The sequence below is a fragment of the Anser anser genome (genome assembly GCF_964211835.1).
Source record: "Anser anser genome assembly, chromosome: 1".
NCBI lineage: Eukaryota > Metazoa > Chordata > Aves > Anseriformes > Anatidae > Anser > Anser anser.
The window spans coordinates 90,999,844-91,025,160 of record NC_139720.1 but is presented as its reverse complement, the minus strand read 5'-3'; the positions used below and the strand labels follow the sequence as shown (position 1 = coordinate 91,025,160).

The 25,317-nt window shown below is 38.6% G+C and overlaps 1 protein-coding gene across 7 annotated transcripts in view; it reads left to right on the top strand.

Annotated features, from left to right (window-relative positions):
• PHLDB2 (pleckstrin homology like domain family B member 2) overlaps positions 1-25,317 on the top strand; it is an 81,218-nt gene that overhangs the window by 47,300 nt on the left and 8,601 nt on the right. For 3 of the 7 annotated variants that reach the window (XM_083843308.1, XM_083843307.1, XM_083843309.1), the window contains exons 7-16: positions 3,189-3,317; positions 7,137-7,292; positions 8,053-8,163; positions 8,903-8,992; positions 11,456-11,599; positions 13,249-13,389; positions 14,014-14,113; positions 20,908-21,115; positions 24,375-24,465; positions 24,910-25,056. In XM_083843308.1, coding sequence (XP_083699434.1) covers positions 3,189-3,317; positions 7,137-7,292; positions 8,053-8,163; positions 8,903-8,992; positions 11,456-11,599; positions 13,249-13,389; positions 14,014-14,113; positions 20,908-21,115; positions 24,375-24,465; positions 24,910-25,056 — 1,317 coding nt within the window. The remainder of the gene's footprint in view (positions 1-3,188; positions 3,318-7,136; positions 7,293-8,052; positions 8,164-8,902; positions 8,993-11,455; positions 11,600-13,248; positions 13,390-14,013; positions 14,114-20,907; positions 21,116-24,374; positions 24,466-24,909; positions 25,057-25,317) is intronic. The other 4 variants (XM_083843311.1, XM_083843310.1, XM_083843312.1 and 1 more) reach the window with 3 other exon arrangements.

Genomic DNA, 25,317 nt, shown 5'->3' with positions numbered 1-25,317 from the left:
GATCATCATTAATGCTTTCATCCCATCTCCACTTTGTCTTCATTATCTACGAGATGTTTTATGTGCACTGGATATATGTTATTTGCACTCTCTTTTTTTTCCCCTCTAAAATGAGTTATACCAGATCTAGAGGTTGAAATCCTGTTGTGGCCCATGTTAATCACTTAGGTTCTGTGTTCATATCGGGGGAGCTCTGTTGTCGTCCTGTCTCTACTTTTGGGGGATGACAGCATTATACCTTGCTTCTTTCTGCTGCTGTCCTTCACGGTATCCAGATACCCCCCCCAAAACTGATCCAAGCTGTGCCGCAGCATCACAAAAACACTGTACAGTCCTGCTGTCTGTCCTGGCTGACCCCAAGTTCATGTAACCTGCATCTAGAGGCAACACATAGCACAGGCTAAGACCAGGTGGTGTGCTTTACTGAGCTCTACTTCCCTTCTGTGGAAGCAGGGCCTCAAGAATTCAGACTACAGATAGCGTGGCTCTAGAGTGGACACTGGGAGGCAGCTGTCTGCAGAAACACCTTTAAAAGCATGAGCCTAGGTGGTTACGGTGAGGATGTGCAGCTGGAGCATGTGGGCTCTCTTCACACTGTGCCCCTGCCTGTTGTTGAGCAAACAGCATGCAGTGCCAGCCCTGGGCCTGCAGCTGGGTCCTGCACCTACCTTACAGTCCTTAAATGCTGCTTCCCTTCTGAAAGAGCTCACCTGGATACCTTCATAGAAGAGATTCTTTAAAAAAATTAGTCTGATTATTCATTTATTTATCAAATTACTTTTGTGAATTAAATGAACTTTACCAAGGCAAAATGAGAGATGTTGGTGCACTGAACTCCACAGCTGCAAAACGTATAATGCCTCTCGCTGCTGAAAGTGATATTTCCTGTAAGACTGCACGTTTTGAGGGAGCCAGTTTGTTGCGATGTACTTCCTACGCTATAAATAGGACAGATGAGTATCGCTTTCAGTCTCAAAGGAATACATTCCTAGTTTCTTGAGGGAAGTAATAGTATCTCTGGCATGGTTCTCAGCGAGTTTTATTCTGGCTGATGATGTCTCTTCACACTCGAGGGTTGGCTTGCTTGTTAATGAGTGAGTGTGCTTGTTGCAGCACATAGGCATTTAGGGAGTTATTAATAGCTTCAGAGGAACGATACCGTAGCTAAGGTCACAGTGGTCCTTGCGGCTTTTGGTTTGTTTCTGTCCTCCCCTTTACGTCTGCCTAGCAATGTGGCAGACTGTAGGCTGAACATTAAATGAACAGGAAAGTGTGTGAGGAGGGGAACTACTGATTTATTCATAATTCCCTTCTGTGCTGGCAGTAAGGATGATTCAGCAAATGGGGTTCCTTGGGGACAGAGGTCTAGAGGTGGCATCTCTAGAGTTGAATGCTTCTCCCTCGCTGTGCAGCTTGCATGTGTTTCATCCTCTGAATTTCTGAGCCCTGCTTCTGCTGCTGCAAGAAGCTAGCACAGGAAGGGCAGGTAATCGAATATGCTGGCTTAGTTGCTCATTTTTACAGGCTTAAGAACAAAACCCAGCCAACTGTTGCATTCAGCATTCTGTTTATCTAATTATATGGGCTGAGAAGCTGCACATGTAAATGAAACCAGCAGAGCTGGGAATTTAGTTCACATTGGGACTGAATGTGAATGTTTCCTGTTGTTGTTGTTTTTTAAATACTGGGAAAAGGAAATCCCATCTACAGACCCCACTCAGATTTAGAGATATAACTATAAAGCAGAAAGCTCATATAAGCTTGTTATTGTGTCTCCACCGTGCATGAGAGTTTGAGAACCTTGTGAGGAACAGCAAAGAGAAGATTTTGGGAAAAGACCATCCCACAGTTTGAAATAGCAAGTTCTGCAGGCTAAAATAATAATTTTTTCTATGGCAGACACCGTAAGGGTGTGGCTAAGCTGATTATATAGCACCTGCTGAGCCATGCATTTGACTTTAATGGTCGGGACTGGAAAGAGAACTAATGAGTGGGTGCCATGGCAGAATTCAGCTGTTCTTGGAGCATCCAGAAGACAAAGCTGGAATATTTGGGTTGGCACTGAAATTTAGATTATTGAGGAGAGTTAGAGACCATCTGAAAAGAGATACCAAAGTACAGAACAAGAAGCAGGTAAAAGGAGCTGTACATTTTGACTCCAAGGGGTAGTAGAGAGTTGGGGCTCCAGAGACTTACTTGATCCCTTCAGTTTTTACGGCATATTAGGCATGCTGTTTTTTCAGGTTATTAATTGCTCAGTTGACGGAAATGCATTTACTGTGCTGGCCAGTGTAGATGCAGGTAGAAGGTACTGAAAAAATTGTCTGTGCTCGGATGTATTGGTTGCCAAATTTGGGTCCATCAACAAATAGTAGGTTACAAGGTAGCTTTAAGCGATCTGCAGCCAGTCTTCAGAATAATGCTGCACACAAAACAAGTAGTGTTTTGTTAAAGCTTTAAAAGGTAAAGGCTTTTGATGGTGATAAGCAGTGTTTTGAGTGCTGCTGCTCTAGTGGAATGAGAAGAAAGCTGAGCTAGTTACAAGAGAATGGGGAGTCTCTTGTAGAGCATCCCCGTTGACCCCAGAGAGCAGTTTACAGTTCCTGTATCCTGAAGCCAATGAATCTATTTGTTAAATCATTTCATGTTTCTGCTGCAACAGGATTTCCTGGACCAGTTATTTCTTCATAAAGCTCTGTCTCATTCTGTGTTTTCACCACTTGCTAAGGGTACTTATCTGTCTAGAAGCGCATAAGCATGTAATTCATTCTCTTGGGAAAATCCACTTTCCCCTCACTGCCAGACTACAGTCATTTTCCATCCATTTTGCTTTCTAAAAACCACTGTTTTCTCTCTCCTTCATCAGTTACCTGACTAACATGGATACCATTTCCACGTTTTTTCTCATTAGGTGAGATAAGCATTTGAGCAGTGGGCATTAAAGGCACATCCAGAAGTGGGAACAAAACACAGTGATGAGGGAGAGAGTTAATTACCCTACTAAAATGATTAATGTTTTATTTTGTTTATTTTGCAATCCCATCATTGCATTTCAACTAACAAGTTGTTTCTGTCTATGACCTATGTGCTTCAACTGTTTCATTAAGTTTTTGCCTCACACTGTCATAGTCACTAACACCTGCTTGAGTTTGAAGGTAATTCTGTTTATTTTCTGGTTCATGCTTCAGGAAAAATTAAAACTTGATGCTGAGAGGGAAAAACTAGAGAGGCTTCAGGAGCTTTACTCCGAGCAGAAGACGCAGCTTGATAATTGCCCTGAGTCCATGAGGGAACAATTACAGCAGCAGCTGAAGAGGGTCAGTAGCAAGTTTCAAGATTGCATTAACTTTTTTTTGTGTTGATTTTAGAGTTAAGTGTAACATATTCTGCTTGAAGTATCCAACAGAGTGCTTGAACATATTTGACACAATTGTCATGAGGGTTACCTTCTGGTGAAATGCTTGTAATAAATATTTTGCATAGTGGCAAAGAAGTAGAGCCCAAATGGGTGGATTAGAAATCATTTTGTGTTGAATGTTTTTAAAGCTACTTAACCATAATTAGCACCTTAAGCCTGCTGGATTGCATGGAGGCTGTTGGAATTGTGATGTTTAGATGGACAGTAGTGCATTACTCTTCTAATCTTTGCTCACGCAGATAATATTGAGCTTTGGTTAGTGGGATCAGCCGTTTTAGCACTTGACTCCCATTATTTTTTAATCCTGGTTGACGTATTCATCCTTTGCAATGCTCTAAATTGCTGTCTCAGTGAGGTCATGGATGACGTCTTTTCTTCAGTACATAACATAACTGTTAGCCTGAACTGTGTTGTGAATATTTCATTTTGAACATTATATCACTTACTTTAACTACTTTATTTTTCCTACGTTTTCAGCGGTTGGACATTAGTGTTTTTTTTCAATCTTTGCATAAAGTCTAATTGCAATTCAATTTTATTATGTATTATTTGTAACCAAAAAGCTACTTTATTGTCAGTTAAAGTATATCTGTTTTCTGTGGAAGATTTTAGTATCAATTAATGTTATGTCATCTATACAGCATATAGAGCTAACTTTAATGGGGGTAAAATCATTTTCAAAGCTTCAGTATTGCAAGCTCCAGATGACAGGTGAAAGAGAAACTTAAATTTTTTTTCATGGCTTGAGACTTTTTATATCAGTACTAATATTTTTAATCTTTCATTTTACAGGAAGTAGTCTTAATACTTTTTTCTTAATATATAATAATCAGATTACGTTTTATTTGCAGAATTCTGTTTTGTTTTTCAAGAAGCAAAAAGAGAAGAAGTCCAACTTTGGAAATAACAATGTTAAATTATTCTGTAGTAACTAACTGAGTTGTTTGGTGTTTTTGAGACATTTAAGGGTTTTTGTAAGTTACCAAAAAAACAAACCACAAACAAACAAAAAGCAATAATATCCCAAAAGTATTAGAAGGAAAGGAAGCCTTTCCTGTGCAGTCATGTACTTGAAGGTATTAATTCATGAGAAATTACAAACTTGTTGCTGTGGGGTGGTAGTAAATCCTTTTTCACTATTGACTACCAAGAGGCTTCTAGAATTCTATTTGGTTAAATATTTACATGTATATTTTTTCCTTTCAAGTGGCTTAATAACAGTTTTGGATTTGAAAATGGGACAAATGTGGGTGTGCCATTAAATGTAACGTTTGCTTCTATTGCATATTATTCCAGGCCAGTTGGAGTGAGAGTTCACTGTGGCTACTGTGGTTGTAGTAGAAGTTGCCACTAAAATAGTGCACAGTACCTCTTAAATGGATATAAAGTGTGAGAAAAGTTATGGCTTTATCATAAACATGCTATTCAAAATAGAAAAATATTATTCTTCCCTGAAACTAAGCCCCGTGTAGGATTAAATACCTTTGCTTGAAGCAGGTTATGTCATGCTACTTTACTGCTGATGTGGTAGGTGTGAAGGTGGTGAATTCCCTTATTGCTTCAGCTCTGAGACTTGAGTCACTTAGTGCTTTGTGCCCAGGGTGCAAGCACTGAATTTTGCTGTAGCATCTGACTGCAGTGTGGGTTTGGAGTCTGGGTTGGGATAGAAGTGGGCAGGTGGCATTGTTTGCGTGGATTGTTGACCGATGGCTGCTCTCCAGTGCCTGTAGCGAGCACACGTTTCCTGTTGGGCAGGAAGACCACTTCATTTAAAGTCCAATGACATCTGAGAGCTTTTGAAGAAGGTATTCAGGGAAAGCATTAATTTTTCTGATGGCGTATTTGAAGCTTATTAACACCAAAGTTCGTTTGTTCTCATGTGTGGGTTTATAGAGATACACATAAACAGAATGTGAGGGTAGATGCCTGGACTCTGGCAGAAATCTGAAAAGATACTGCCCATTGCTAGGAAATACCTAACTATTCAGATAAAAATGTGATTTTTTACAGATGTTTTTACGTTTTTTACGAATGGGACTTTGGAGCTCCCACCACATCCCGATGGAAGGGCTAGGTTCTCTCCCATGCAGTTTTGTCCAGTGCCATTACAGAACTAATGGAGATGTTGGAGAAATCAATGATTTGAGAGTCGAATATGGAAACATCATGCCTGTTGTTTAAGAGTTTTTAAGTTAGTGTTTTGATGTCAATTGCTTTAGTTAAAGGGGGAGGTACTTTCTACTTGGTTCAGGAAGTGATTACCTACAACAAGAATGATTATTCTACAAATCCTTTGGTGCTGTACTGGTTTTGTACTGGAGGTAACCTCTTTCTTGTCATTTTAGCCCATGTCTTTGCGTTGGATCTCCTTACTATCTACTGCAGGTGAAAGGCATGTCTTTGGAGAACAATGGGAAGATGTTGATATTTTGTATAGTAACTTGGATTCTTCAGCTTTTACATCCCATGTCTTTCCCTAGTTTGTTGGAAGCTAGTTTTGAGTGTCTTTACGAAGACCTGTGTGGATATCATCAGCCACAAATCTTTGCCTTAGGTCAAAATAAGAGAAGGACTGAACTTTTGTTTCACCAAAGTAATACATTGCTTACAGGATATAGGGTTTTCTTACATAGCAAGCTATGTAAAACATAACAAATTATATAATAAGCCTATTTTAGAAACCTTTAATATTTAATAATACAATGATTACTAAAAATCCATTTTTCTTCAGAAAACTGGAAGTTTTAAGTAGGGATTTATGTTATGAATATACAAATATTTCAGGAGAAAGATTAGTTTTCAGTTGTTATGCTGAAAAGTACTGTAAGTTTTATCTCACTATCTGTAAGTGGAAGGCAGATGCATTCTTATTTCTTGGGTCCCAACTGCAGCATTCAACTTTTTCTCCTGAAGAAATCTGGAACACACAAAATGGTTTTGATGCCATTTGTGAAGCAATACACCTACTGACTAACGTCTCTGTTTGGATGAGTCGTGTCCTTCATTGTGTATTTGCATAGGGAGCAATTCTCTGTCCTAATCTGGCGGTCCCTGTGCAGCCCCTGGCTGCACATCTGGCATGGCTGGGCAGCACTGCGCAGAGGATGGTGTTGTGCAGAGGACACACAGCTCCACGCATCCTTCCTCTTATTTGGCTGCACGGCTGCTGCTATAAACAGCACTACATCTTGGGATAGACTTGAAGAAATTAAGCGCTCCTTCATTTGAGTGTGTGTTCCCATAAGTAGTTTGTTCAGCGTGTGGTTCTCTAGAGTTACTGCAATGATACTTTCTATACTTTTTTAGTCGGTGAGCAGGTGCCATGCCAGTTTGGCATGCGGCAGCCTCCCCAAATCGATTTGCGCTCAGGTTGAGTTGTAGCCAGGCTACAGCACGGTACCGATCTGTCTAGCCAGGAAGTGCTTGCTGCTTCAGAGGCTCCAGCCTGCTCTGAACACTGAAAAGCAACTCCCTTACGATGCAGAGGATGTCTTTATCAGCAGGGGGGATGCTAGGAGTGATGGAGAAAGCAACATCAAAGTAACCATTAGCCTTATTTGCTCTCTTATGACACTACATAATTAAAAGCATTGAGCTTCTGAACATGTTGCATGAGGTACATAAGTACCATTTTAGACTGATTATTTTTTGTGTGTTTGCAAGTATCTCTACTCTGGTTCAGTAAATGCAAGATCCTTTTATTCTTTTTTTGCTTAAGGATGCTGATCTATTGGACATAGAAAGCAAACACTTTGAAGATTTGGAATTTCAGCAGCTTGAACATGAAAGCAGATTAGATGAAGAGAAAGAAAATCTGACACAACAGCTCCTGCGTGAAGTAGCTGAATATCAGCGTAGCATTGTCAGTAGAAAGGTAAAAGCAGTAACACTCAATCTGTTTGTTCTTTGTTGCTGAGCATAAAGGAGGTGAAATAGATCTACAACCTGCCTGCCTATCTGCAAGAAATTATGCAAAAGTTTTCCTTTTGAAAAAGCTTTTGCAGCAGAGTGAAGATGATGGCCTAATAACATTGCAAACATATCGAATTGTGTGTTTCTGTGAAAGCAAACAAATGAATAAAATTAATGTATGCATATTTGCATAAGAGAATTAAACCATTAAATTTGCTACAGAAAGTACCAAAGCATTTTTCCTTCATTGAGCAAGGAGATTCACATGCCATGGTCAAAACTACAGTTATTATATGCTGATGATTGATGTTAAATGATTTTGTTAAAATAATAATAGAATGTCAAATTAAGAAAATTATCTTAATTTTTAAAATCAGTTGTAATGGTTCTATTTGAAACAATTAAATACAGTTTTTTTCAGAGATCAGAAATTGCATCTCTGAACTACCATTTTCAGTGTATGGGTGTTAGTCACCATATTATCCAAGAATATATGCAACTGGTGTTTTGTCTGTTGAAGAAATTCTTTTTACTGTCTAAATCTTGTTTAATTATTTCCTTCAGAGCAGTGAGGTGTCATGTAAAAACGTATTTTCCTACTGTTTAACTCTTATGAATGAGTGAGGTCTCGTGAATAGGATCCTTGCTACTCGTTGTCTTGTGCTTTGAAAATAAAACATGTAAAAGGTGATTTATTGTTGTTTTTTTTTTTTTCCTATTAGGAAAAGATTTCTGCTCTCAAAAAACAAGCTAATCATATTGTCCAACAAGCACAAAGAGAACAAGATCATTTTGTAAAAGAGAAAAATAACCTAATAATGATGCTGCAAAGGGTAAGTTTTTAACATTAGTGGCATTTTTTGGTAGAGAGGTTTTGAGGCATTACCATTTCAGAGGATTTAAACAGTCATCTACTTGGGTGCTGAAGCTAGAAGAAGCCTGTGCTTCTGAGTGCTTACTGAACTTCCTGAGGACCACTGAGGACATGAAAGCTAAAAGTCTCCTTGGTCCTTGTGCTAAAGTCTACTTGGACCTTGTGTCCTAAAATTAAGTGGAAGACCCAGTAAACAAAACCTGGCATGTACTCTTAAGATTCTGAGATGTAATCCTTGCAGAGAACACGGCAAAGGATTTCTGAAACTCGGCACAAAGAGCTCTGATTTTTGACTTGTAATAGCTTGTACTGGACTAGAAGATGAACTGCTTATATCAGTTGATATCTGGTTAATAAGAAGCTGGCATGAACCTTTCATGTCTAGTTTGTTTTCTTGTTAACCATGAGGAAAATCAGCTTCAGTTCATTAAGACGAATCAGCATTTTCAGAGTGCTGGAGGAGGACCTTTTTCTTTGGTTGTGATTATTCAATATTCAACAAAATCTTTCACCAGCTTTTTGTTCTGTACCTCCATTTTTTGTTTGGTTCTGCTGTAATGAATGAAGTTGGAGCTCAGCTTTGCAGCTTCTAGCCTTCAATCCCAGCATGTTTCTTTATGATTTTGAGAAAATCGCTAGCATTTATTTTCACTACATTGCTGTTGGTATTTAATGTAAACTCTGTTTGTTATTAACAGGAAAAAGAGAATCTCTGTAATCTGGAAAAGAAATATTCCATGCTTTCTGGAGGAAAGGGATTTCCTGTAAGTCCCAATAGTCTAAAAGAGGTAAATAGTTTTGTTGCTTTTTACTTTACCGTAAGTATCTTTTAATAACTCTTCATGCAAAAGCACTTTAGTTTTTAGTCAAGTCCTATTCATATAGTTTTTTTTGGAGATGATGAAATGACTTAGTAAAGCTATTCATAAAAGTCTAAATGCATGGCAGAACAAAAATAGCTGCGCTGACGTTTTCCCAGATGTGACTGGTATCGCTTTAAACTCTTGCCCTGGAAAAACAATCGTTTTTATGTGTGGGTGTGTGGAGTATCTAATTTTCTCAAATAGACAATTAAACCTCATTGAAATGAAGAAGAATGAGGTCCAGGAATAACTCTGTTCAAGTACTAACATGTTTTAGTCATCTTTTAGAACTGTAGATTTTACAAAGAGGCCTTTCCACCTTTTTATTTTTCCCCTTTTTATTTTAAGGCTCTTCAGAAATGCATAAGTGTATGTTTTGATCTTTTAAAAAAGCGTTGAATTAAAGACCTGAAGCTATTGTGGTTGTAAGAAACCTATTGAGCTATTTACATAATTATTGTGAATAGTTAGAATAAAGGTGCCAAATATTTTTGCTGAAAATTTGAGTTAGTTTGGGTAATACCTGTTGAGGCTCAGAGTTTACCTGCCCCTGTCAAGACTTCATAGCTTGGAGGATACTTCGTTAAGCCTCTCACTCGAGATCTGTGAACAAGGTCAGTGTAAGGTAAGCCATAGCCTATTACAAAGATTCAGTCAGCACATAAAATATTGGCATTAAGTTCTCATGTTTATCCTCTTGGTTTGACTTGTTTATCTGCAATTTGGAGATTCATTGTTGTCACAATAGGAGAAGCAGAAAAACTAGTGTTTCAAATAGGCAGACAGGTAGGTGTCCATGGATGCTTCATTAGCTTCTGCTTAAGAGGTCTGACTGGACTCAATCTGTTTGTATTGAAGCCCAGAACACGGTCTGCCCCATCTAATGATGTAGGTGTCACAGTGGGAAGTTGGGCTCTTGAAGTCTAAAGCAACCATGCATCCTCCTAGCACCTGGGAAATGTGATCTTGCTTATTTGGCCTCAAAGCTCCTGGTGAACCAGGATGGTCTGCAAAACATGCCAGTGGGGTTGAGCATCCTTCCTCACCGCGAGCCGTGTTGCAGATGCTTGCACTTGCAGTGTCCTAGGTTGCACTCTGATCTGGACATCTCATCTCCCACCAGGACATTTGGCAAGTCCAAGCCTCATTTTTGTTCTTCTATGATGGATCTGATTGTTTTCTCACTTGAAAGTGGGCACTATCTCTGATTTTATCTTCATATCCACGTAATGGTTTGTTTAATTACAGATTTTTCAAAATGCAACTACATTAAGTGAACCTGACACTCTTTTTTATTGAAGTGGATTATCAAGCAGTGTCATTCTGTTCACTTCAGTGAAATCAATTAGGACTTACTGTAAGGTAAATGAAAGAAGGAACAGCAGGACGCTTATCCCAATACTTAAATAAGAAAGGAAAAAAATCAATGCTATTTAAAAGTTCAGTGTTGACAAAATGAATTGGATTTCTAGTCTGACTTTAAACAGTTTCTGTAATTTAATAATAAGGCCTGAGCTAACACACTATGAAGTCATTTGCTATTATTTTGTTGTTGTTTTTTGTTTTTTAACCACAGTGGGAATCCTCATTGGAATTGTGAGTTTGAGTTGACTATTTTTTCATATAGTGGTGAAAGTGCTTTTATCATCTATAAAAAATAACGCAATATTGCATTCACAGATTTGCCAAGTTCTGGTGACCAATATACTGGTGCTACAGTATGGCTAAGCAGGGTTTACATTTATTCATACTGGATTCAGTTTTACTGTAATATGGCCACATGTTTTTAGGGGGGAACATGAGTAGTTTACCCAGCTTCCTTCTCATTTAGTAGTTCATAAAATGGTGCCTGAATTGAGATTTATCTCCTATTTCTAGAGTGCAGTATTCACTGTATGATAGTTAATTTTCCAGAATGATTAAATAAATTTAAAATTTTACTGATAGATAAAAAGACTTGTATTTTTTTTCAACCTGCCTTCCATAATCATTGCTGAACTTATGCATTTTTGAAAAGAAGAAATATGTGAATTGTCATACATACTGACATGTCAACATGCTGGTACATTTGCTTTCCCAAGAAAGGGCTGCATAACAATTTCTGAGGGGTATTTACATTTTATTGAAACCTCCTGGTCATTTAATGTACATTTGCCTTTTGATCACATAAATGTATTCGGAATTAAACGAAGAACAGTTTCCAGAATCCAAATATTCAACATTTGAAAAGCCTGATGATAATTTTGCTTTATTTATGATGAAGTATTTCAATGGTAACAAATATCTGGCTGTATCGCTCAAAACTAACTTTCATCGTACTAGATACATTAATACTCTTGCACGTCTTTTGGCTTTTGCTTCTGTTAACTTCTGAATTCCTCCTTTTAGGGCTATATCAGTGTAAGTGAAATTAGTGAGCTGTATGGCAATTCCACGAATATATCCCCTTCCACTCAGCCCCCCACAGATGCTGACGCAGTTTCCACTGAGCCTTCCACGGCTGTGCTGACGAGCCAGCCACAAAATAAAGAGGTTTGTTTGGGAGACATTTCCCTTTGTTTGCATTGTTCTTTCATGGCTGATTTTTATTTACTCATTTATTTATTTTGTCATTCAATGTGTAACAAATTGTCCCAAAGGCAAACTCTCATCTGCCAGTTACCAAGTCAGATAATGGTTTAATAATAAAGCTGAAGAAACGGTCCAGTTGAAATTGTGTAGATGGGACTTCAGAGGCCAAAAAACCTGAATCATTATGACCCAAGCAGCAATAAGTGACAATCTTTGCCTGTCAAATGCTGTAATGTAATGCACCTGTGGAGAAACGGTCTGTGGACACATTTAATTACTCATTCAGAGGTGCTTAGGTGTTCATTTTGTATGTTTTATAACTTTTTCTTCCTGTGAGGTGATAGAAGTAATATATCTTGAATATCTGGGGGAGATGGGTAGCTTCTACTTATGTTAGATATTCCACAGAGTCTGTCCAGTCTGTCTCTAGTTTACTCTTCCTTTTTCTCATTCTTTGTGATGTTTTTGAATTTGTAATGACCATAGCAAATTTGTAATAAATCCACTTTTAAAAGAATGGAATAATCTTATGAATGTAAACACACCTACCTTTGTGTGGCAAGGAGGCAGCAACTAGTTTAAAATTTGGCATTTCTGTGCTGCTTCTTGTAGTTAGACATGCCTTAAGAGCTCCAATACAACAAATTTCCTTTCCTGCTAAATGCTCCAACAAACACAGTGCTAAAACTGCAGCTTGTATGTGCCGTATCTTTTGAGCAATTCCAAAAAGAAAACTCTGTGTGTAATTTCTCTTTTTTCTATAAAGCTAAGATCACCTCTCTGTTCTGGATTTGTATTTCCTCACTCTCTTTCTCCTCGCTCTATTGCTCAACTTCCATCAGTCCATTGGCCTGCGGTCATGGCTACTCATGTAGATCCTATTCCTTTATCTGATACACCTCCTCCTCTGCCAGCTAAGAAACACCGCAGGCAACAACAGGTAACAGACTCAAAGCTGATAACTTGGGATTTATTTGTTGTTATGGTGGCCATGAAGTTGATTTACATGCAGAGTTTTTAGAGTGACATGGTAGATCTTATTGCTGAGTGTAATAGTTAAGAATACTGCTCATTTAAAAATAAACACAATGCATTATAGAACGATAATACGCAAAAATTCTCCTTATATGAATAATCCACAGGCAAATGTTAATATTTAGAAGCCATTGTAACTGTCAGAAGACTTGCAACAATAAAGTTCAAGTGGCTTCATTTGAAATCTTAAATTATTTTTTCCTATACGTTTGAACAATGCCTCTCAAAAGCTGTATTGTTTTGTCACCAGTTCATTAGATTAACTTGTAAATGCATGTTTTTCCTCTCTTAATTGAATTCCACTTGTATACTAGACTTGAGTTTTAAGAAAAATAATTTAGGTACAGGGACACATACACAAAGTATTCATGAATTTGATGCATTTTCTTAACATGCTTTTTATTATGGTATTTATAGAAATCCTATGTAATACTGTGAAGCAGGAGGTACTGAAAGATTTCATTCTGTCCCATGAAGTACTGAGATTATTGCCTTCACTGTATTCTGTATAGAGCATAGCTGAGCAAGTAGGTCAATTCTTTTTGTCAAAACCGTTTAACAAATTCCGTTTGAAGCATTTCAGAAATCTGGAAGAGCGAAAGAAGCAGCACAGGGAATGCATGTACATGAGTGATACTTTGCCTCGCAAGAAAACAGCTCCGACTGTATCACCACACTTCAACAGCGCTACTCTTGGACGAAGCGTTACATCTAAAGTGCGTAGTGGCATGCTATTAATAGCCTTCCAATTTTTATATAAAACTATGTTTAAGTTTATATAAAACTATGTTTAAGGGTAAGGTTACCTGCTACTCTATTGTAGTGTTATGTAATCCTTCACTCAAATTCACACCTGATGTTGGCTTTGAAAGAAATCCATGCTTATTAGCGTGTAGGAAAATATGTGAAACCTTCCATGCTTCCAGCCTTTATATTGCCCTCTGAAAATGTGGTGCTGTAACAGTAATTATACATTTATGATTAGTATATCTCAATAATTTTGTTTACAGGTTAGTTTAACTTGATTCTAGAGGCTCAACAGACTGTTTTCCTTTCTACGTAAGGCCTCTAGATGGTAAGGATAAGGTTATATATAAAGTGACGATATTCCTTATTTGTGACATGGTATATCAACAAACAGCAGCAAGGTGGAGATAGTACTTTGCAAACATTTTCATTTAATAGAGACTCTGCACAACCAAAATACCTGTGGTTGATTGATGTCACAATGATATTGATGACAAATCAAGTTATTTTATCATTAGTTGCTAATAAAAAAAAAAAAATACAAAAAGTCTTAAAAGTATAGTTTTAAGCAAATATTTACAAATTTCCTACAGGGACATTTACCATTAGGACAGAGCAACAGCTGTGGCAGTGTGCTTCCTCACTGCTTGGCAACCATGACCAAAGAGTCAGAATCAAGAAGGATGCACAAAGGTAAGACCTTTTTTTATTTGATTAATTTCTATTAAAAGTCAACATTTGTTCTTTCAGAAAATAACTCTGAAACTGGTGTTGCTATAGTCTACAGGGCTGTCAAATAAAAATTTCCTCCTTGGTGAAGAAAAACAAGCTCTAAATGCCATTTGCAGGTATAGGTAAAATAAGATACTAAGATTATGGCATAGGCATGCATGTAGCGTTGAAGTACATGGTTATCAAATATACCTCATTAAACACTAAAAGTACATTGAAAAATACACATTGGGTTAAATGCATAACCTGAGTGATTTTGAAGCAAGATATTAAAGATATTACATGTTGCACCCTCCCCACCCTTTACCCCCCCCCAAATCTTTTCATGGTGCAATCTCAAAATATTTTTTTCAGAGGCATATATTTTTGATTGGACCAAGTAATTCCCGAGACATGCATTTAATATCATGACTTAGAACTGCAGTGTTGTAACCCGTCTCAAATATTTTAAATATTTGGGCTACAACATAGGAAAGATGTTTCATGTTTCCTGTTGAGTATATAGTGTTTCATAGTGTTTCAACATGAGTTTCATGTTGAGTAAATAGGTGGACTCTTGGAATAGGAATACAAGGGTTCTGGATGCAAAAGTTACTTGATCTTTGAAACATGATCTCATAAACTATGAGATTCTGTGGCTGCTGTTTGTCTGCTTGAAGTGATACACTTAATTTCTGCTTTAACAAAATCATTTATTCGTTACTGTCCTATCTTCAAAAAGAATCGCTCCTTAGTGCCATCTGTCAGTTTCTTTTCTTTCTGGTATCTGCATCGTCACAAAAGTCAGTGCAAGAGGACCTTATATATTACTGACTAAGCTTGAGCTGAGACAGGATCCATCCTGTTTGTATAGGACTTGTCAGAGACAGCAGGTATTAAAAGTCAAAAAGCACGGCTGAAGTCATCCATATGCACCAGGATGACTAAATGCATTGATGGAACGAACTTGTTTAGAAGTGTTCATGACTTACTATATTTGCTTCGTAGAACTGCTCCGGTTGTGATGTGTTCTTTTTGTTCTTTATTTGTGCAGCAGGCTCTCCACAAACCTACTGTATTGTGGCTAACTTAGCTTGACATATTTCAGATGCAGTACAAAAGGAGCTTCTTACTCAGCGTGGAAAGCTTCTTTGATGTAATGCATTTACATGGGTGGAATAGCCAGCAAGTACATTGAGACTCATCATTATGCTATTGTGCAGGAAGCACTTCCAGTTTGAAAATCAATAAGGGCAGCCGGGCTAAATTGTGATGGCAAGAAATGTGTGTTAAAATGGAACTGTTTCTATAATATGATTGTAGAAGAGTATGTGTGACCTAAAACATAATTATGAAGTGTTAACAAATTTAATACAGGCAAAGACGTTTTTAAAAAGGGTCAATTGATTTTTATGTTCTGTTTGTCACCAAGTAACTCAGAAAATTATATGAATATAGGCAGGTTTTTTTTGCCTGGCATACTAGAAGATGATTATTCTTTATATGATCCAACAGTTTGAATGGAAATAGTGAATTATGAAGAGAGCCTTAGGGGAGTAATTTGTACTAGAAAAGTGACTGGTTCTAGACAGCCTGTTCTGACACATCAGCTTTGTGTAAGGGAAATAACGTTGCTGACAGGAGCTTTATTTGAACTCTCACAGAGTTTACACAGAGAAAGTCAAAACACGAAGGATACTGGAATACAAGGACCGTTTGTGGTTTGACTGCCTCTAAGTAATTAACAAAGGGCTTATCCCCTTTGTGCTCAACAGTAGAGGGCCCTGAATTTACTTGTGTCGGAGGAACTTGAAGAGTGTAACTGCTTTCTCTTGTTAAAGCACTGTGGTTCTGGGCTGGGGAAAGCTCCTTAGTCTCAGTAACACATCACAGAAGTCTCTGCACCACTCTTTCTGTGGGCATCCCGTTATAGTGCAGAACCCAGAATAAGATGGATGTCACGGTCAGGCGGCTAGTCACATCCTAGTCCCTTCAGAGCACAGGCCGCAACGCGGTCACGGGGACTGCTGGACAAAGAGGATGATGCGCCCGTGAAGCAGTGGTAGGGGCTCAGCACATTCCTCAGGGCTTAAAAGTGTTGAGTCGACTTCTAGGCCGGACATTTTTGCTGTGTTTGTATAAATCTGAAGAAAGAGTCTTCAGCAGTTCTTGGAGGAAGTGGTTGCCCAACTAGTTTAGAAGTGTTATGTGAGAATTACTAAATTAATAACGGTTCGAGTTTTCCTCGATTTGCTTTCTCCGCCTTTTTCTCATTTTTGTCCAAGAAGGTAAATATAAAAGTCTGAGACAAAAAAATCAGAGTTAAAAATGAAGTCAGGAAACGAAAAACAGCCACTTGAGTTCAAACATGGATTTCTTTGTGCAGGAGCTAGAAATGTCTATGAATAAATTTTAGACCAAATCCAGTAGAGACCCAGCAGGAAACACTTTCATAAACCTTCCTTGAAAGACATGAATAGTGGCTGTCAGTAATCATTGCCTGAGTTAAGCATTTTATAAGTTGCTCTTAAGAGGAGACATCTTTGATATAAATATTAATGGAAAAAGTATTTCTCAGCAACCATTCAAGAGGTGTTTTTGAAGAACTGTATTTATAGATTCAGCTCCTGTGGAGAAGCCTTTCTAAGCAAACTAAGGGCAAAAAAAAAAAAAAACAACAGAATTTAAAAAACGTTTGATACAATCTTGGGGCCGGTCCTCTTTAATATCTTTATTGATGATCTGGATGAGGGCGTCCAGTGCACCCTCAGTAAGTTTGCAGACGACACCAAGCTAAGTGCGTGTGTCGATCTGCTCGAGGGCAGGAAGGCTCTGCAGGAGGATCTGGATAGGCTGGAGCGATGGGCTGAGGTCAACTGCATGAAGTTCAACAAGGCCAAGTGCCGGGTCCTGCACCTGGGCTGCAACAACCCCAAGCAGAGCTACAGGCTGGGAGATGAGTGGCTGGAAAGCTGCCTGGCCGAGAAGGACCTGGGAGTATTGGTGGATAGTCGGCTGAATATGAGCCAGCAGTGTGCTCAGGTGGCCAAGAAGGCCAACAGCATCCTGGCCTGTATAAGAAGCAGTGTGGCCAGCAGGTCGAGGGAAGTGATTGTGCCCCTGTACTCGGCTCTGGTGAGGCCGCACCTCGAGTACTGTGTTCAGTTTTGGGCCCCTCGCTACAGGAAGGACATGGACGTGCTCGAGCGAGTCCAGAGAAGGGCGACCAAGCTGGTGAGGGGTCTGGAGAACAAGTCTTACGAGGAGCGGCTGAGGGAGCTGGGCTTGTTCAGCCTGGAGAAGAGGAGGCTCAGGGGCGACCTCATCGCTCTCTACAGTTACCTGAAAGGAGGCTGTAGAGAGGTGGGGGTTGGTCTGTTCTCCTACGTGCCTGGTGACAGGACGAGGGGGAATGGGCTAAAGTTGCGACAGGGGAGTTTTAGGTTGGATGTTAGGAAGTACTTCTTTACCGAAAGGGTTATTAAGCATTGGAACGGGCTGCCCAGGGAGGTGGTGGAGTCACCATCCCTGGAGGTCTTTAAAAGACGTTTAGATGTAGAGCTTAGGGATATGGTTTAGTGGAGTACTTAGTGTTAGGTCGGAGGTTGGACTCGATGATCTTGAGGTCTCTTCCAACCTAGAGAAATCTGTGAATCTGTGAATCTAGAGACCAGTCTGCGCAGATGAAAACTGGCCCAAGAGGTTCCCATGGGGTGCTGGGTACAAGGAGCCTGTGCAAGGAGAGGTAGGAAGGGGGCCCCTTGGACTGTGGGCTAGCCCCCACGAGGGAGGGGATGGCTAGCTGAGAGCTACAGTGTAAGACAAGCCACAATTCAGGGAACAGTACTGTTGAGACAGAGATGTTAGGTACCAACAAGATGATTAATCATACGCTTCTTAAGCTGTACAGAAAAACAGCGTGCTGAGGGCAACATATATATGTGAAGACCAACTATAAGCTTTTCAAAGTGGTTTGCTTTTCTTTTTCTTTTTACTCTCTTATAAAACTCAGGAAAACCTAGAAAAGGTATGAAAACATCTCTTTACCTGGCTGCGTCTGTCATTGTTTTTTGGCAAAAGTACTGATTTCATCAGCACTGTCAAGTAGTTTCTGAAATCTCGGACTTTTAAAAAAAAATTGTAAAATAATGATAGTACTTCAAAAATTCTTGTTCCTGCTGTCAAACTGTCACAACAAAATTTCTGGTTAGTGCTAATAACTGCAGAGCTGCAGCTTTGTGCGGGCCTATTTTTTTGCTTCTTTGCTCATAGCCAAACAAGTAGAGCAGAAAATTTGGAAGTCTTTGCAGATCTGTGGGTGACAATGACAAAGTAGACATGGGCTTTCTAGTTTGGCATGTTTTCATACAAAAAAATGTATTTTGACATGTTAATTTCTACGTTCAAGAAAAAAAAAGTAAGAATGGAAATTAAAGAAAATGTTATACCAAGACTTTTTTTTTTATGAAGTACTGGTTCTTGATGTACTTGACAGTGCTGCTTTTAATAACAACTTTTCACCTATAACTCTGACCTCTCTATAATTTCGTGGTGATATATTTGTGTTTTTGGGGATTCTGTGACAACTCCTTTGGATTTTTTGGATGCTGTGGCTTTATGGATATTGTAATATTTTGCTGAACAGTCTGTCTGTTAACAGTTAAGTTTATTTTACAAAAGAGAATACAAACCAATGCAGTGGGAAACATTTTAGCTCCTGTATTAGCTTAGACTTGTGTTGTTGGCTTGTGGGAAACTTTTAGTGGATCTTACAAGGAGTTTAATTTTTTATAATTGCATGTGCTGTGAATAGGTACCTGAGCAATTAATAATACTTTAACAAATTGATTTTCCTTGTGTGATGTGTGAATTGGGAATGGAAATGTGTTGCTTGAGAGGCATCTTGGTGTCGGTATACAGCCGATCCTGAGCTGTGAACTGCCTGTTGCCTAAGGCACGAGGAGCAAATGAGAGCATCGCATTATGCTTTGCTTCTGCAAATGCACGTAATTTTGCAGCCAAACTGCTGTAATATACATAGAGAGAGACATGCCTTGCAGTGTTTAGTTACATTTGCATGATTGCATAAATTTAACTGACAAATGTTTTACTTAAAAATGCGTTCTTTATCTTCATAAAAAGTTGACTTTCCTTTTGGAAAGTATTCGTAAAACTTCCTTTCGTAAAAATTCCTCTGTACCTTTTAGATAGGTTTATTTTTCAGTCAAGTACAAGATATGAAACTAACATTTCTGAGTAGCCCAGCTTTTGCAAAGGGCTCCATAGAAAAACATTCATTTAAATGCAGTTTCTTTCAGTAATTTATTTTTTCTCTTTTTCCATAATGAATAATTGAAAACCATTTCGCAGGAGCAATTAGTCATTCCAAAGGTTCGAGTATGAAAGGTAATTTTTTATCTACAATAACAGCAGCATTTGCCATAATAAAGGGAAGAAAACAGACTGCACATGTAAATCAGTAACATCTGTGTTGTGTGATGCTATTATCTGTAAATGCTGAAGTGCATCTGTATCCTTTTTGTCTCCTTTACTAATCAGAGCAATTGAGCTTTTATTGAAATGTAGTGTTCTCTCAAATGGCAAGTATGATTTTATTAGTTCCTTGGAAACCAGCATTAATTGTCTACAAAGAAGTCTTTGTATTGTGCAGACGGAAGTGAAATGGAGGGGAGAGGAAACAATTTATCTGCCTTGGAGATGCTTGGAGGGCTTGATCCTTAATAATATGCTCTAATTATGCAGCCTTAGTCATGCTTTTCATACACCTTCTGGAGAATAGTATAGCCTTTCTAAGGTAGAGCTGCAGTAGTTGACTCCCTGAAATGAAATTCTCCTGACTCTGACATATCCAAGAAAATACCAGACAGTAGCCATATAAATGCAGGTAGAGAATAAGGCAGGAGTGTATTCCCACTTCTAGTGAGTCTTCCTAACAACAGTGTCTTGATGGTGTCTAGTCAAAATTTTGTGTGAACTTGGTATGTTTGTCAATACTTTTCCCGTGTTTGTGTATTATCTTAAATGTCTGGTTTCCCGTCTGAAAGGGAGATTTTCATTTAGTGTAACAGTTGCTGTAGTCTCCAACTTTGCCACCAGTTCACATTTTGGGTCAGGATTGTGGAGTATTATAAACTTGACTGAGCATTAAAGCTGTGAGGAAGTGTCACTTCTTGCATGGATTCAAGGAAAAGACGAGCAATGAAGCTGCATTCATTATCACATAGATTAAACAAACCTTAAAATGTGTTGTACAATAACTTCAGCAATTAAAACGCCAACTGTCTTTTATACTCTCCTCTTCATCAGGCAAGCTCAGCCTGCACTTTACTGAAAGCCAGTGTTCCTCAAACAGACAAGAAATAATCCGTGTTCAGTAAAAACAACCAAACAAGTACTTGAGACCTCTGATAATCAGCACTGTTGTGTTTTGTTTAATTATTTTCTTAGATTCCTGAATTCAGCTATGGTACTTTTGGCAATAGGTCTAATTTGTGTGTGTTAAATTTTCATAATACATGTACAATAATATATGTGAAAAGGCAGTCATACTAATCTGCATATATTTGTGTCCATCATAGATAAAACAGGTATTTAAAGGTGTTCAGTTATGATTCATTTATTAAATTAATTTTCTAGTACCATGGTCACAGAGCAGTTAAGTCTGAGCTGGTAATCAAAATGCTCATGCTGTTAACACATTATGCTCAAGTCACAGAATTTCTGTGTAAAATAGATGTTTCCTCTGTACTCCGTAGGGTATAATCATCAACGTATATGTGAAAACCAAAGGCAGAAATCTCCTGAATTCTACAGCAGAACAGCATCCGAATCTAACGTGTATTTGAATAGCTTCCATTACCCAGATCGTAGCTACAAGGACCATGCCTTTGATACATTAAGCTTGGACAGTTCTGACAGTATGGAGACAAGCATATCAGCATGTTCACCAGATAACATTTCCAGGTAAATAACCTTCATTTCTGATGTTGTAATGGTTGTAGGGTTATAACAACAAAGGGAACATGTGAATGTTGACGCTATGGTAATGTAAATGCTGCTAAATGGTTAAGAAAATGTAAGATCATTAGACAGGTATAATATATAGTATTTTGTGTAGCACTTCATCATCATGTTTGACTATCATCTCATCTGTTTAAATAAAGATGGAAAATAAAAATATGGAGAGGCTAAATGGTATGCTGAAGGCCACATAGAAATCCTCAGTCCTGAACTGAAATTATGATGCTCTTTTCAGAGTGGGATAATTCCTGAGCTTCCTTCCCTAGTTGTTACAGGTTTCCTGTGATACAAAATGTCTCTTAAGATACCTGCTGGTGATTAAGTGCATTCATTCTGTATGTCCAGCATGTTAACTTGCTAGGTACCTAATGCTTATGCTTAATGCTGAAATAATGCTGATACTTAATGCTGAAATGCTTAGGAGTCCTCTGGCAGTCCTTTTTGCCCTTTCCCCTCCCTTTTCTGGGTCAGTAGAAATGAAGAGATGATTCTAAAAGGCTTAGAGCCCTCAGCTGCTTTTCTTCTCTTCAGAGACTGTCAGCTCAAACTACAATTAAAACAAACATCAGTGACCTGTTTAAAAAAAAAAAAAAAAAATCCAGCAAAGTCTTAAAATTGTGTGCAAACAATTTTCAACTGACAATCTGGTTTTAATAATGGTGATTTCACTTCTCTGCGTAGTCCTGCCCCAGTAGGTTCACAAGCATTAGCAGAGGCTGATAATTAAATACAGCATGATTAAGGGATTAAGAACCTCTTGTTGAATGCAAGGACAGCTTTTTTGGGTAGCATGTTGTGTTTTATTCAACATCTGTTTCCTGTAACAGGTTACCAGTCCTCTAATTTCCTCTTGTAGTGTTTATCGCTGCAATGTCAAGGATTTTAGAAAATACCAGTGGCGTTGGTATGGGACTGTCAGTTTTTATTTGTTTGTTAGTTAAAGTATAAAACATTAGGACTCAGGTTCTGAGTAGTTTCGTTTTAGATACATAGCTAGTTTCTGATAGCTGGACACAGGCTATCTCATCAGTTAACTCATCTCTGCAGTGCTAAGCAAATCAAGGATGAAAGAATTTAACTAAGCTGAAGTATTAACTGGTTTTATATGGGAAAACCTACTGCAATTAACCAACTTCCAGGTTGCTCAAATGACTTAAGTATGGCCCTATTGCCTTTATGGAAGTTTTTTGACCCCAGTTTTCTAGGCACATCAGGTAAACATACTTTAGCCAAACTTAGGCTTAGGTATCCAAGTCAGTGGCCTCATTTATTTTCAGAGACGACAAGCTTTTTTACAGCTTAGGTTTCAGAAGGATTATACTTCCTCTGCCGCTTGGGTTAAGGGAGGTATTTTGTATTTTACTGTATTGTCTAACAATACACATCCTCATTATCAGACAGAGAAATGTCTTCTGAGAACTTCATACTTCTGACAAAACTCCCAGTCTTATAGACCATCAGAGGCATATTCAGAAAGCTAGCGTTGTTGGTCTTGCTTGTTTTTTTTTCCCTTGCCCAGGACACACGCTTGAACTACTTCCATTCTGCCACCCTCCCTTCACAGTTGGTCTGTGTGCTATTGAGTAGCAGGAATAAACCTGTCACCTAACACCAACTTCCACTTGAGTGATCAGTTAGTATTTTCAGAATAATCCTAGGCCGAGTTTCTCTCTGCCCTGAACATTTGAACCCATTCAATTTCCTCGTGTTGTCCAGTGGCATCAGTAATGGTAGTACAGCGTAACTTCTCTTCCTCAACAGTGTGAGATGAAAAATAAAATAGCATGAAAATACCTCAGTTGAAATGACTGTTAAATTGAGATGAAACAAAGAAACTGTATTGGAAGCAAGAAATGTGGTATTGCTTGTTGGCTGCCTATCAGGCACCAGACAGCAAATGCCCTTTGCAAGAGGAAGAATGCAATTTGGCAGAGCTTTTCAATAATAACTGGAGTGTTAGCAGAGTATCTTAAGAGAATACTTCCTCTCCCAGTTAGGTATCTTGTTATGGAAACTAGGGGTGAGGTGGTAGCACCTTCTCAGAACGTACGAAGAGTGACCTCCGTATTATGTAATGAGTATCTGCCAAGGCATGTGGGAGTGTACTCAACAGATTAAAATTCTGACAGATCGTATGAGGCAGAAAATCACCCCTTCGTTATGGGCTTGTCTGGATTAGTAATTACAAGAGTGTTGTCAAATCCTTAAAGATTAAGATGCCTATACTAGAAGCAAAACATCGCTGCGAAGGGCAAAGGGCATAAAAGATGTTATCCACACCAGGTGTCTATCACACTTTGAGGCACGTGTAAGTTTGCTTAAAGGAACAAATTGATTATTACGTTAAGTTGGAGCATTGTACAGCAGTGGGTACAGTAAATCTCTAAAAAAAGATTTTTTTGAGAAATCTCCCATCAAATGCAGCCAGAAACACAGTAGGTCTGTATAGTGCACTGTAAACCTGTTTATCAACTACATGTTAGGATCCCTCTGCTCTGCCCCCCACCATGAGAATGAGATACTTGTCACTGCAGAGTGTTTGGGTCCAAGATGCAGAAATGACACCACCTCTGATAGCTAGCTGAAAGTGAAGAAGTGTCATCCGAGTACCCTTCTGTTGCAAAATAGAGCCAAAAAGGCAGTGGTGTGACAGCTGCGTTGTGGGGGGCCAGGATCTATCACTCTACGTCATTACTGGTTTCCTTGGCTTGCCAGTTATTTTAACTAGTAGGCATTATTTGACGCTGCTCTGTGACTGAATGAATGTTTTTTACAGATGCTTCTTAATCCTCCTTAAATCCTCCATCTAAACAGAGATGGTCTATGGCCAGAAAGGCCTAAATGGTGTATTTAGATGACTACTTATGCCACCTCTCAGAATCAGTGGTGTGTTCTGCTAGGACATGGTAACTGCCTCCATACTCTGTTATCTGAGAGATGATGATGGATCATAGGGGATTGATAAGATGCATTTTTAGGTACCCGAGTCTGAATTTTTCACAACTCTGCATGGCAAGTATATATGTTAAGTGTATCATGTATTTTGCCTCATTTTTATGACATGAGGGTACTGCACTGAATTGGATCGGAACAATATCAACTCCACTCTTAAACTGTCTAATGCGGGACTATAAAATGTGGCTTTAAATATCAAGTATTCTTTTAAATAACTGTTTCATTGTTTTTTGTTTGTTTTGTACAGTGCTAGCACTTCAAATGTTGCAAGAATAGAAGAGATGGAGAGACTTCTGAAACAAGCACATGCTGAAAAGACTAGGCTGCTTGAATCCAGGGTAAAACATAATTTTATGAGTAAAAATAAGAGTGGGCATGTAAGTTAGGTAATAACCTCCTAAATGCTGTATTGGACCCTAAATAGTTTACATCTAATTGAGACTTAAGAATTTGCCTCTCCCTCCAGAGTTTGGTCTGGTTTCACTCTCATGGTACATCTTGGAGCCCATATGTGGTGACTGCTATTTCAGTGGGTGAGTTGAGGGCAAAATCCCATCAGAAGCTAATCAGCATTGCTCCTACAACTACTATGAGAGTTACTTATGAAGAACCTTCGTTTGTAGAGTGGTAGTATTTGCAGTTCTGATTACAATTCTCAGTCCTCTGTGCTGCATACATATTTCTGCCTGCCAAAGAGGCAAAAAGAGATTTAGTCCTAGCTAGAAATTACGTATCAACTATAGTTTCACACACAATTGCCCTTCGTGTGCTGTGGTGTTTAGGAGCGGGAGATGGAAGCTAAAAAACGTGCTCTGGAAGAAGAGAAACGCCGCAGAGAGCAACTGGAAAAAAGATTGGAAGAAGAAACTAGCCAGAGGCAAAAACTAATTGAAAAAGAAGTCAAGATACGTGAGAAACAAAGAGCACAGGTGAGATGCATTGACACGAAATTATTTTTGGTGCTAGACTCCTTATTGATAGAGGAAGCAAGTCTACTTCTGCAAATGATAAACAGAGCTACTTCCAGTTAAATGGACGGATTTAGTATTTCTGAGGTGTAACTGTGTCACCAAAAGCATGTTTGGGCTCTAGGAAACTTTGATGTCTGGGTGTTTATTTAGATCTAAATGATAGCCTAGGTCTATTCAGCATTTTATACCTAAAGTATAAATGTTAATCCTTTAAGGTTT